At 39.7% G+C, this 12,831-nt stretch overlaps 2 protein-coding genes across 4 annotated transcripts; one reads left to right on the top strand and one right to left on the bottom strand.

Moving 5' to 3' along the window:
- Nucleotides 1–1,712: 1,712 nt before the first annotated feature.
- On the bottom strand, nt 1,713–8,321 carry tram1 (translocation associated membrane protein 1). The gene is made up of 11 exons (XM_062441238.1): nt 8,058–8,321; nt 5,934–5,997; nt 4,455–4,576; nt 4,243–4,359; nt 4,083–4,141; nt 3,903–3,987; nt 3,633–3,703; nt 3,352–3,456; nt 3,043–3,186; nt 2,335–2,486; nt 1,713–2,070 (listed from the first exon to the last, which is right to left on the bottom strand). The coding sequence occupies exons 1-11, from the start codon at nt 8,178–8,180 to the stop codon at nt 2,000–2,002; spliced, it is 1,113 nt and encodes a 370-aa protein (XP_062297222.1). The 5' UTR covers nt 8,181–8,321; the 3' UTR covers nt 1,713–1,999.
- Nucleotides 8,322–8,501: 180 nt separating this feature from the next.
- Nucleotides 8,502–12,589, top strand: xkr9 (XK, Kell blood group complex subunit-related family, member 9). Of its 3 annotated transcripts, XM_062441237.1 has the most exons (5): nt 8,502–9,882; nt 10,330–10,383; nt 10,545–11,020; nt 11,383–11,573; nt 11,671–12,589. In XM_062441237.1, exons 3-5 carry the CDS (start codon nt 10,692–10,694, stop codon nt 12,297–12,299), a joined length of 1,149 nt encoding a protein of 382 aa, XP_062297221.1. In that variant the 5' UTR covers nt 8,502–9,882; nt 10,330–10,383; nt 10,545–10,691; the 3' UTR covers nt 12,300–12,589. The 3 variants fall into 3 exon arrangements, with proteins under 3 accessions (XP_062297221.1, XP_062297220.1, XP_062297219.1); XM_062441236.1 differs by lacking the exon at nt 10,330–10,383; XM_062441235.1 differs by having other exon boundaries at nt 8,502–11,020.
- The last annotated feature ends 242 nt before the right edge of the window (nt 12,590–12,831 follow it).

Raw genomic sequence — 12,831 nt, 5'->3', positions numbered from 1 at the left:
AACCACCCACACGCCCGTTTGTTAAGGTTTTTCCTCGCCTTTTCTAACATTTGGCAGGGACTGATTTCAGCTTTTATGACTCAATGTGTTGAAATGTTACTATTTTGGGCCCACACAAAAAAAGTTACTACAAGATTTCAACACGTAATCCATCATGAAGGGATATAAAATTACAGTTAGCGGAATAAATGAAATATGACAAATAAACGTAATTTAAAACATATTACAAACATTTTTTTTGGCATTTGATCAAACATTTCTGAGTGGTCAGGAGTGTGACAAAATCCTGGCATTGGCTCTGCTTTTTGTGCATTAGGCTATAGTGAACTTGAACTGTTCTCCATTTTGGTGGTTTCTAACAATCTAGTCTAGTGCAGTCTAGTTTGGGAGCAACTGCACTGACATGCCAAGTAATTACCAGACTTCCTCTTTCACGACTGCCACAACATTAACATGTTTATAGTCCTTTACTTGCAGTCTGTTTCTCCAAGAAAAATAATAAGTGTGCAAAGCACAAACATCTACTATTACAGCTGAATAATAATTCTGACAGTTCTTTTTTTTTCAATAAAACATTTTATTCCTTTGCGTCAGGACAAGTTGGGAAAACCACACATACCACTGATCTACAGCACAGCTGGAGGCAACCATGATTCACTACTGTGTATCTAAAATTAGTTAATGGATTTACTCTTTAAAATAAGCCAGTGTTACCATGGTGATTGATTCTTACAATAGAGTTAACTGTACTCCATAGCTCTGTAAATTCATTTTATGGCATGTAAGTAAAAGGCATATATAACAGTCAATCAGGTTCATTTGGCACAGTCAGTGGTGGGGTTAGGGGTAAAAAATAAAAAATGCCAAACAAAATATGCTTTTCTCATTCCCAGTCCATGCTTTTACAACAAATAATTTGTGTTTTTAAGGTAAGCAACAGTAAACAATTTCGGCACACGCCATTCCCCTTAACCAGCAAAGGACAACAGTGATTCAGTTAAACTCACAGAAGGGATGTTTTGCCCGATTTCATCCTTTACACAAGTTACTCAAAACTAAAAAATGAGGGATGTTCATTTATTAAGAGCATTTCAAACAGAACTGCAATAAATTCAGCATAATCGCATGGCAAGAACACCAGTAATTAATCTAGATGTCATTATATAAGTCTTTGCTGGCATTTTACAGTGTTGGTTTTGCACAATACTTAACTGTGAGTGTAATTACAGTATTACATGGAGCCGCTACTTCTGTTTTGTCTGTGACTGGAGATTAAAAAAATACTTCTTATCTGTTGTCTGTTGGCCAGTGACGTGTTTTTTTTCTCTTTTTTTTGCTATGTGGCTTTAAACAGTCTGTGTTGTGCACCCCGTCATATCCTAAAGATGGAGATTATAACAAGACTATGCAACCGTCATTCATGTAAAAAATGAGAAGATATTCATAAACTTCATACATTTAGGAAAATCCATCAGGAGAGGGACAGGAGCTAATAGCAAGAGGAGCTGAACTGGCAGTTATAAATACATGAGGGGGGGGGGGGGGGGGGGGACCCAAAGGGAAATAAAATACAAGATACAGTGTTTAGGAAAAAGCATGACATGACCTGACTTGGGAAGAACATTAAACAATGACGTCATCATTCCTGAAATTTTAAAATTACACACCCTGTACAAAACAATCCATTATTAATAGGCACTTTTTAAATAAGGTCTTTTTTTATATAGTTTATTTCAGAATTTGTTTTCTTTTTCATTCAAAATGGCACAGCAGAGCAATGATTCGTAAATCAAGGCATGCTGGACGACTGGCGACAAGGAAAGCTTAAATGCATTCTGGCCCTGGAAGTCCAGCTGGGAGGTCAGTCCTGTGGGAGCTGGAAATGCATATTGTGGTCGTGGAGCCGGAGGGTCTGTTGGTCGGATACAGCCACAGAGGCACAGGGAAAGATGGTTCTTTAGAGTAGGGGGCTGATAGGTAGGGGCTGAGGGGAATGTATTTATGAGGACTTCTCTTTTCTTGCTCTTGGTGAATCAGCTCCGTGGGAGTTCACTCCATTTACTCCATTGGCTAAAAAAACAAAAGGACACATCCAAATGAACTACAATTGAAAATGTAGTGCTGAAAAGTAGAACTAACAAATCAAGCATTGTCATAAAAATGTTTCCTTAATTTTATTATCAACTACTTAAAGACTTGTTGGTTTCCTCCTTTTTACTTCCTATTTTGTCTTTTTTATTTCAGCTTATTCACTGCGTGCGAAAATGCTAAGCAAAAAAAAAGATGATTCATATTACTTAAAATGCACTCCATCCGTAGTGCTTGTGCCCTCACCTTTATCTTTCTTTGATTTGCTCTTGGTGGGAACTTGTTTCTTTTTCAAGGTCTGAGCATGGGCATGCTCTCTCCACCGACGCAGCTGAAAGTTGATAAATTTCCACATCATGAAGGCCTGAGTGAGGCAGATAGCGGCCAGGACAGTTATCCTAGAAGAAAGAAGAAACAGTCAGTAAATCTCCAAAAAGTAAATGCTAAAACTGGATGTTATTTTTGAGCCCTTGTAGGTCTAACCCAGTAATATTCTAACAGTCTATTCTATAATGAAGTTGTAGGGTAGAGAAAGACAGTGATTGATAGCTTAGTCTGAACAGCAGAGGGAGAATTGACTCACTTGACTTTGCATTTACTTGGCACAAGATATATTGTGGCTGCATTCTAATTTATTAAAGCTGCTCTCTTCCTCTTTTACAATAGACTTCTTCCTGTATGACTGTTGAACCTGAGTGCTGCATGGTGAGCATGCAAAGTCTGCCCTTTTATATATCATCGTATATTTTTATGATGACTTTTATTTAACTTCCACTGCATATCTTGAAGTACCACTCGAGTTAAACACATTAAAAAAAAAGACAAAATTGACTGAATTGTGCATTGTAATTAGCTACTTTAAAACATATTTCTAACATTATTTAGAGTGGAATTTTATGACATGATTATTTTAGGATCAAGTGGCTCCCATTTCTCTGTTCTAAACACACTTACCTAACAAAAAGAACATTAAAGTTTCCTGCAGCCAAATCAAAGCCTTGATTCACAGCTGTGGCGAGGCCAAAGCCCACGGTGAGGACAGACAAGGACAGGGTGAGCAGCCGTCCGAGGACAAACAAGATGGCCCATATGGTGAAACTAGAAGACAAGAGGATGAGTATGACGTTGCATTCAAGACATCAGTCTGCTGTTTGCTAAACGTCACAGGTAAATGTTTCACGTCATTTTTTTTTACATGTATACAAATGATTGGCGCGCAGTATGATCCGAGTGATATTTCAAATAGAAAAAATTAGAACTCACCCCAGTTGTCTGTTCTCGTTGCTGAAATAGACCAGGCGGGAAACGTGGAAGAGAAGCTCGACAAAGTAGTGCAACACCAGCAGGACCAGAGCCAGACGGTTCAGACTGAAAGACACACGGAGACAAAATTCTGCTTTATGAATCCACTGGAGAGCCTTCAGTTTCTTTCATATTGCAAACAACGTTCCTTAAAAAGGGCAGTGTACAAACTCAACAGAAATGTCACACCTTCCGCACATTCAGGCATCTAATTCAAGGCTTTCTAAATGAGCAGTTCTTACTTCAGAATGTAGGCACCTGCAATGTGGACCAGGTACAGGAAGATGTACACAAGCTGCCGTGGAATATCCTCCTAAACAGTGAACACAGAGGAAGAGAGGCCAAAAATGGTCACAATATTTACAACAACGTGGCTGTAAGAAAGAGTATGATTTTTTTTTAAATAATGCAACATAACCAAGGAAGTGAAAAAGGAAATAACTCGGGGTCCAAACAGAGGCTACAATACGTTATTGTGCTGCATGATAGGACAACTACGCAAACACACTTACTTTCTTTGTCTTTTGGAAGTACAGTTCTGGGAGAGCATGTAACCAGTAGCCCAGCTGACAAATGAAGTAGAATTTCATCTGGAATCTGTATGAAAACAATGATTTTAATAGTTCAAAGGCACACATGGGGGAAAAAACAGACAAATTAATAGAGAAATAACAACTCTAAAATGTACTTACGGCATCAGTGTATGGGGATAACCTTCCCACAGGGTGACTGGATCGGACAGGAATTTTTCCTAGGAAAAATTAAGCATTTCAATTATAATCATGGAAATGTTTGAGGTTATGAAACAGGTAAAAAAAAGAAGAGCAATTCCAGCTTAGCTACTGTACATACAGAGAGCAGGATGCTTGTGCCCCAGCCGAAGGAGAATAGGTAGAAGGCGCTGAGCTGGCCCGACTCGTTGAACTTGCTGTGCTTGGTTTTGGAGAAGTGCTTCTTCCTGTTGATTTTCTGCACAGAAGAACAACAATCAAACAATGCACAGCTGTTTGTAGTGACTCCAGCCTGTGTGTTTGTGCATGTGTGCGAGTGTTTGTCACACTTACATCCAGCACATACTCCTGGATAATGGCGTGCATGATAATGGCTACCAGCATGTAGAAGAAGATAGTCGCCAAGTCTTTGACACCGTGGTGGAAATGGTTCACGGCTGTCTCCTCTGGGCCTTCTGTAAGATGGAATCATCACAGTGACCACAATTGAAATAACATCATTCTCCTTTTACAGATCATTGAGTTTCATTCATATCCAAATGTTATGTGCACTGTATTCATTCAGGCTTTATATCCTTGGACCTGTCATTGTAATTCGATGAGGTGACTCACTAGTTGATTAACCTTCAAGGTGTCTTCCTGATTTTCTTTGGCGCTATTGTTATATTGTTCAATGCTGTATTCTGTACTTTTTATTCTGTACACACATTAATTGCATGTCTGTCCATCCTGGGAGAGTGATCCTTCCTCTGTGGCCCATCCAGAGGATTCTTCCATTTTTACCCAGTTAAAAAGTTTTTCCATTATTTATTATTGAAGGGTCTAAGGACAGGGGATGCTGTACAGACTGGAAAGCCCCCTGAAACACATTTGGGATTTGTAATATTGGGCTACACAAAAACAAATTGACTCAACAAGTGTTTGGATTGGGGAAGTCTCTACCGTTGCATATGACACCACTGCAAAAATGCTAGACTCACTGTCTGTGTCGCTAATGTAACTGGAACACACAGAGCCTCTTCTGGTTTTTCTAAAGTCACATATTATCTGCACAGCCTCCAACTCGCTATCTATGACACACTGTGTGTAATGGGATTATTTGTAGCAGAGAGATAGACGATACACAGCCGCTTGCAAAAAAAACCTGAGCAAGACTCCGGCAGCGCTCACGGTTTATACAACCTCATAACGAGATCGATTGGTCGTAAGAGTCAGCAGCAACAAAGAAAAAAACACAATGACATTATTGAATTTATTTCAGAACGGTCACTTTAGAGAGATTTACGTGCTGTATGTTATTTGTCTCATTAGGTACAAGCTGTAAATAAGTTACAGAGATAGGTTACGTGGTACAGTCTCCCGGATAAGAATTGAATCACAATCTGGCAGCCTGAAAACCTACGGCCTGCACCACACATAAGCTCTGAGGTCGAACGTTGCTTCAGCAGTATCTGAAGTTGGCGAAGAAATTGTTAACCTTGAAAATGAGCAGGACTTGAATTGAAAGGCCTATATTACACCTTAGCCCAAATTCGCCCGGCACAACCTTGCCACAAGAGAACTTTATAAATCAGGCAGACTAAATTTAGCTCCAAAGGGGAAAAAAAGAGCTCTCAAATGGGTTTGTGTGAGGCCACGCAAGTACCGCTCTAGAATCCAAATGAGACGCTTCCAGCAAGACAACTCTAAGAAAATGCTGCATTGTATGTTAAAGCCAGAACATGCGCTGTTAATCTTAACACATTGGCACCTTATCTGAAAACATCTGTTCTCACCACATGTGTTTTATTCTGGATGTGATCCCTTACTTACCGTTTGTGGAGATGGTGACGTTGTACTGGACAGTTATGAACAACACTGCAAACTTTGAGGTGACCTGCGTATGAAGATGAAAACAGACGTGCAATCTTTAAAATACCACCCTTAAATTCATGCACACAAGTATCTAACCAAACTCAAATTGTATATTGTATGATTGTATGATTTGGGTATAACCTTGGGTATAACTTTGTGGATAAAGACTGATGTCTTTTAATACATCTCTTTTCAAACAGGTCTAAGTTTATGAGTGCAGCAAAATTGAATTGAAATATTGCATTTATATATCAAGAAAGTTTGCAGGACCCTAATCAGAGTGACTGCAAATGTGGTTTGTCTGTGAATATTAGAATTACTACACATTAAAGCCAGTGAATGTTTTATTTCAGATATACATTGTATAAATGTAGATTTGAAGATAATAGAAGATTTTTTGAGCACTACCAATTCATTAATGAGGAATTAAGAAATAAAAATTATCCCACAGAGTGAATGTAATGGAACAGCAGTAGAAGAGCTGCATTAAACTTTTTTTCAGATGAAGAACCACTAAACTGACACATATTTGACCACAGACCCACATTAGATAAGATTGTCCCAAGGTCCCCGATCTGATAGATTTTTGCTTTTAGATGTTACAGAAACTGTATTTAACACATGACCAAAATAGTCATATATTCTGTAACTGTTACTTATGGACAGAATCATAGTGAAAATAATTCACTCTTGCAGAGTGGGTTTCAACCCAGCAGCTGGCTGGCTGGCTGGCTGGCTGGGGCCTTTTGTATAGAGTATGCATGTTTTCTCTGTGTCTGCGTGGATTCTCTCCAGGTACTCCTACAGACCAAAAACATGCAACTTAGTTTAATTGGTGACTCTAAATTTCCTGTAGGTGTGAATGTGAGTGGTTGTCTGTCTATATGTGAGCCCTATGATTCGTGACCTGTCCAGGTGTACACCACCTTTCACTCTAGATCAACTGAAATTGGTTCCAGCTGCCCCACAATGCTCTAGAGGACAAGCAGTAAAGATATGAATTAATGAATTATTATTCCACTTTTTGCCTGGGACTCTCTCAAGGACCTTTAGGGGGTCCACCGACCACTGCAATTATAGTTACAAAGGGAAGTTACATCGTCCTCTTTCACAACAAAACAGATACTTGGGTGACAAATTCAGATAAAATATATTTTTAAAAAGTGTTCAATATAGTGAAATTGTAATTCTAAAGCGACATTTAAAAAAAAAAAAAAAAAAAAAAAAGTTGCTACATACACACGTTGCAACAGTTGTTGCCAATTTTTTTTTTTTTACTTTGGAAAACAAAACAGGAAGTAGTTTTCTTTTTCCTCAACCTGACACTAATGGCGCTGCTTCTCAGTGAGGATGAAACATTTTCTGGAATTAGACACAATTTGGAGTGAAAGTGGACTCGCATGGAGCTCGGTAATAAGAGGGTGCTGGCTGTTAGCCCGCACCATCCACTTCCTTTTAAAACTGGTCTGTTGTGGCTCCTGAGGACAACTAGCAGTTTTGGTGCAGGCAAATCTGAGTGATGACAGCCCTCTCAGTCGTTGTATGATTGCCACGTAACCCATCTCTACGCATAAACTAACCAAGTCGGCGGCGTTGCACAATATACCAATGAGAGCGATACACTGTTGCAAATCCACAACAAATATTGAATCACGCAATGCTGTTCATGAGTAACTTTGTTTTTATGGTTAAACAGCGGGGCCTGTGGACGATTTGAAACAATTTGAACGTGTGGGGAAGCAGCCAGATGGAAAGTAAAGACTACAGTTCCCACATCGTGATATTCAGTAAAACATATTGCAGCTTCTTTGAACAGTGACATGCCAGACTGACAGTATACGCTGATCATCTAGTGGATATAAAACAAAAGGGTTGAGGCCATTGTGCACAGAGAAAGTTTCGATCACGGGAGGAAGTATCTGTAGAGTAGATCAGACAGCCATGTCAGTTTCCAGGGGGACAGATGGGGAGTAATCGGCATCCCGATGTGCCGCTGGTTCCTCTGCTCAGCCGAGCGAGCAGAGCAGCCGAGCACGACCCACAATCTAACCCCCCATTCAACATGTGGTGAACGGGACTTACCTCAAACATCAGCCCGAGCAGAAACACCATAGCAACACAGGAAACAATATCTGCATGGTTCTGGATGACAAACTCATGGCTCATCACCGGCGGGTTCTTGTTCGTCTTTTTTCGGATCCCCATGTCGACACGATTTGGTCCAACTTTTTGCTTGGCGCAGCGCGAACGCAGTCGGTTTTCTTTTTGGATAGTATTAACACTATGAAGGAGAACACTCAAAGCTCCCTCTTGCTTCCTACGTGCACAGGGCCAGGCAGCAATTGAATGGCGTGTCACTCTTCTGCTAGTGGGAGGGTCCACGGAGAGAGTGCCGCTGCGCCTGACCAACGAGGCTCTTTTACTCACAGGAGAGAAACAGCCAGGGCTCTCTGTCGCTTCCTAGAGGTTTGGAGTAGAAATAATATTGATCACTGCCTAACACCTGTATTTCTGAAATTATGTTTGCCCTACTTAAGCGGATCCATTGGAATTACATTTTTTGAGTGACTAGTCAGAGGCCCTCCCCCCCCCTCACACACACACACACACACGCACACACACGCACACACACATACAGTCATTTTTTGCCTTACACGATGTACATTCTTAAAGGTGCCCTGATGTTTCTGTTTCTGTTTACATTCAGTTTTGTTCCTGCACTTCCTTGTAAAACACCTGCAGAGCTGATTTCTCAAAAACAAGAACAGACACAGTTTACTTTCACTTGCTTGTAGTCTTCCTCTTCCAAGCCTTTGCTGACGCATTGCTGCATTTCTTGGCATATCCCCATTACATTTAGATTAACAGAATGGCATGAAACCTTTGTTAGGAATGTGTATCATGCCACCCTTGTGCATGCGAGTCATCTTGTGCGCGCATGAAACATAGAATAACAGTAGCAAAGAAAAGAGTCAAATCCTGACTCAGAAATTAGATGGTAGGATTGGCACCATTTCCTATTAATAGCCACCGTAAGCTGGTCATACCAGATCAAGTGAGGTTAGACCCATAAAACCTGTTATACTATTGAACTGAGAAAGGGTATATGTTTTAATTTTTTGCTTACTAATTAAGCTCTCTCAATTTTTAAGAAGGAAAATGTGTTCTTTCTTATAAAACTGCACAAAGTTTGCTTTAAATTTCACTGCCATTGCCATTATACACAACCATTTCTTTATTAAAGTATTTAGTTCACGTATTGTTCACAATATTCAAGTATAAGTATAAGTTCAACTATAAGTTCACATTATTCTTCTTTTGAAAATAAAAAAGTACATGACAGGCCTCATGATTTCTGAATAAAATATTCTCACACTCTCTCTGTAAGTACCTAGTTTACAGGAAACCACTGTGTGACATCACCCTCCCCAGCCTTCGAGTCACCAGCAATCAAAATCTACATCTCTGTGCACACACTTTAACTTGTAAGATGACGTAGCTGGAAATAGACATTTCATCACTATCTGATGTTTAAACCATCCAAAAGAGTATGTAATGGCTAAAGGAAGGAAGAGGGGAGTTTTGAACTGTCACCAGGGCACTCACTCACACACACACACACACACACACACACACACACACACACACACACACACACACACACACACACACACACACACACACACACACACACACACACACACACACACACACACCCACACCTACTCACATGCACATAGTCGCACAACCTATTACGTAATAACATTCTGTCCGTCTTGACTCTATTAGTTCAGAGTATTATCACTAAGGTGGAGCTTGTCACGAGTTTTATGAGAAGAGAAAGAGAGAACTGCCGCATGTTTGCTTCTGTGACTGTACACAGCCTGTCCACCATGGGAAGAACATAGTAAGTTCATTTAATGTTTTTATTTGCTGTTTAAGTGTAGTTGTTGTTTTTGTAGGATGGCATGACCCAAGACTGACTGATAATCAATTTTGGATTGGTATATCTTAAGTAAGAATCATTTGTCAAAACTGTTTAAAAATACAATAAATGAACACAACAAATGCTTTACTGTAGTAAAGACAACATTAATGTAATTTTTGGTTAGCTGTGTTGCGTTTGCCTAAAACAAGCCATACTACTTTAAAAAAAATTATCACCAAAGTGATACTGAAACCACTTGATGTAAATAGACTATAGATTATATATATACTTATATATACTTATAGATTATATGGAGCTATTCTGTGATTCAGTCAATAGGTTTTTAAATGCAGTTTTCCAAGAGCTGGGCAGAGAAGATTCTTAACATCCTATAATTCCTGTTAATGTCATTCATTCTGTTTCTAGTTCATGTGTTTTATTGCACTCCAGATAATCAGGTGTTTATGGCAGAGATCGAAGGTCAGGAGAATATGGCACAGCCGTTGACTGTACTCATGTTGTACTTCAAAATGGCAGATGACTGAAGCAAATATTTGTTTTACATTTTGATAAAAAAAATACTTGTGCATGTAAAATACTTACTTTTTTTTGTCTTTGTCACATTATTTTACTTTTTTTAGATTGACCAAAATGGCATCTGAACTGCTGAGGTCGCAAAGGAAACAGTCCAAAACAGCTTTGATCCAGGAAAGTCAAAGCAAAACTGAACAAAAAGCAACCACATTTCTACTGGCAATACAGAGTGAAATATTTGGTTGAATGTTACAATGGACAGCAACATGTCTAATTCAGACAACAAATACACAAAACTGCGATGGATATTAACCATTTCTGGAGTTTTGTTGTACATGGTGGATATTTTTATGGATGCTGCCGTGGCTCTGAAATATTATCAGGAGAAAAATTATGTCTGGTCTGGACTGACTACAGTGTTTATACTGGTTGGGCTGGTGGTGACGCAGATCTTCAGTTATGCCTGGTACAGAGAGGACGTGAATAATGTCATGATAAATCCTGAAGGAAGAACAAAAATATCAGGCATGTCCAAAGGTGTACTGACTGTCCTCCATCTATTTGGTATGGGCATCTTTACCAGGTATGATGACGCTGGTGATGGTATTGATAAGATGTCTGCAGTTGTGATTATAAGAAGACACTTGCTGTTGTACGTGCATTACATGTGTTTGGTGCATATCAACATGAACTCAAATAGCCTAAGGAATGTCAGTAATATGCACTGCATGCTAATTGTGCACAGGCAGGATGTCATGGAATGTGCAAACTGGAATAACCACATTTAAACAGCAGCATTTTGTGTGCTATAATTCTCTGACGCCAGTTAAAGGCCTTGCAATCGCATCATCGTCTGAGCTACAGCTGATAATTAAGTAACAAATACATTGCATGGTGGCAACAACCTGTCTGAGCTTGTTTTCTTTGTCTTTTGCCTGGTGTTAGGTATTACCACCTTCTGAAAAAGGGATTTGAGGTGGTTTGGACTTCAGGGACGGATGATCACCACAAGCTGTTTTGCCACGCCACTGATCTGAGCATGCTCAAAATGTTCGAGGCATTCCTGGAGAGTGTTCCCCAACTCCTTCTACAGCTTTATATAGTGCTGGGCCACAATGAGAGCTCGGTCATTCAGTGTAAGTATGTGCATGTGTGTGTGGAGGAAGAAAATAGGTAATGTTTTGCATATTCATGAATTTAAATAGTTTGTTTCCCCTGTCTGATATTTTTCAGATTTGTGTATGGCCTTCTCTTTCTTAAATGCTGCATGGGCTCTCGTGGATTACCGCCGCTGCTTGCGTAGATCCATCCCTCGTTTCAGGGAGATGCCCTCTGGCCTCCCCACAGCTGTCTATCTCCTCTACAAATTATGTACCATCACCAGTCGAATCCTGAGCTACAGTCTCCTCCTCATGCTGAGCATCTACAGCACCATAGCTCTCACCATCCTCTGGTTACTGGCGACAATCTGGACACACACACTTCAAACCGACTTCTGCTCAACCAAAAAGCTTGAGTTTCTCTACCGGGGCGTCGTAGGGGTCATACTCATGTTCACCTTTTTCAATGTCAAAGGGCAGGACACCAAAGTGGCCATGATTGTCTATTACTTTTTTTACACTCTTATGAACATTTTGGCTCTGTCACTGTTGGTTTTCTTAAAGCCAGGATTGCAGAAAGCCACTTTCTTTATGACAGTAAGCGGTGTGATCTCTTGGGGTTCAGTGTTGGGACTGGTGAGTCTGGTGCTGTATTACCTCTACCTGCACCCCAGAGGGATGTGGCGTGAGGCAGATGTGGTGGACGGCATGGGAAGGGAAGCTGTGATCACTGGGAGGATAAAGAAATTCTTACAGCCTTGATCTATAAGCCTGGTTATAAGAGAGCAGAGGGATAGATATGCACTTGCTGTAAATCTGAAACCTTACAATTTGAGGAGAAGGTGAAAAATGCTTTCTTATAACTGATACAAATGGTGCAATAAGGCTGAATATATCAATGATGTAATAGTTGTATTTATTCTTGTTTTAATAAAATATATATGAATGACATATATGCATTCTATCTATATAATGTACATACTTTTTCATTCAAATGGTTTTGTGGCTTTGTGTTATATATAGATATTTATGTCATGTACAAAGGTTACAATTCTGTGCAAAATGGTTTTTTTAATATATTTTTTTACTATGTGTAAGTTGATTATTGGCGACTTCTTGTTGTCAAAAGCTAGACAGCTCTGTCAAATACAGTTGCATTTCAGTGGCGTCACCTTGTGCCTTTTATGGGGATAGACTGTAAACATGTAACACATATATTAAACACAGGGTGGCGTTATTGTCTAGGATGACTTTTTTCTAATTCTTTCAAGACCGGATCAGTGAAGTCCTTTAC

Source organism: Scomber scombrus, chromosome 20 (genome assembly GCF_963691925.1).
Source record: "Scomber scombrus chromosome 20, fScoSco1.1, whole genome shotgun sequence".
NCBI classification, from domain to species: domain Eukaryota; kingdom Metazoa; phylum Chordata; class Actinopteri; order Scombriformes; family Scombridae; genus Scomber; species Scomber scombrus.
The sequence above is the reverse complement of the archived record's forward strand: the minus strand, read 5'-3'. Positions and strand labels throughout refer to the sequence as shown.

Excerpts from the sequence above, each read along its gene's own strand:
- tram1 (XM_062441238.1), bottom strand. The coding sequence starts at position 8,180 with ATGGGGATCCGAAAAAAGACGAACAAGAACCCGCCGGTGATGAGCCAT. Across the intron at positions 4,142-4,242 it reads GCACAAGCATCCTGCTCTCT|GAAAAATTCCTGTCCGATCC; the intron begins GTATGTACAGTA and ends AATTTTTCCTAG. Across the intron at positions 3,988-4,082 it reads TATCCCCATACACTGATGCC|ATTCCAGATGAAATTCTACT; the intron begins GTAAGTACATTT and ends GTTTTCATACAG.
- xkr9 (XM_062441236.1), top strand. The coding sequence starts at position 10,692 with ATGGACAGCAACATGTCTAATTCAGACAACAAATACACAAAACTGCGA. Across the intron at positions 11,021-11,382 it reads GGTATGGGCATCTTTACCAG|GTATTACCACCTTCTGAAAA; the intron begins GTATGATGACGC and ends GCCTGGTGTTAG. Across the intron at positions 11,574-11,670 it reads TGAGAGCTCGGTCATTCAGT|ATTTGTGTATGGCCTTCTCT; the intron begins GTAAGTATGTGC and ends GATATTTTTCAG.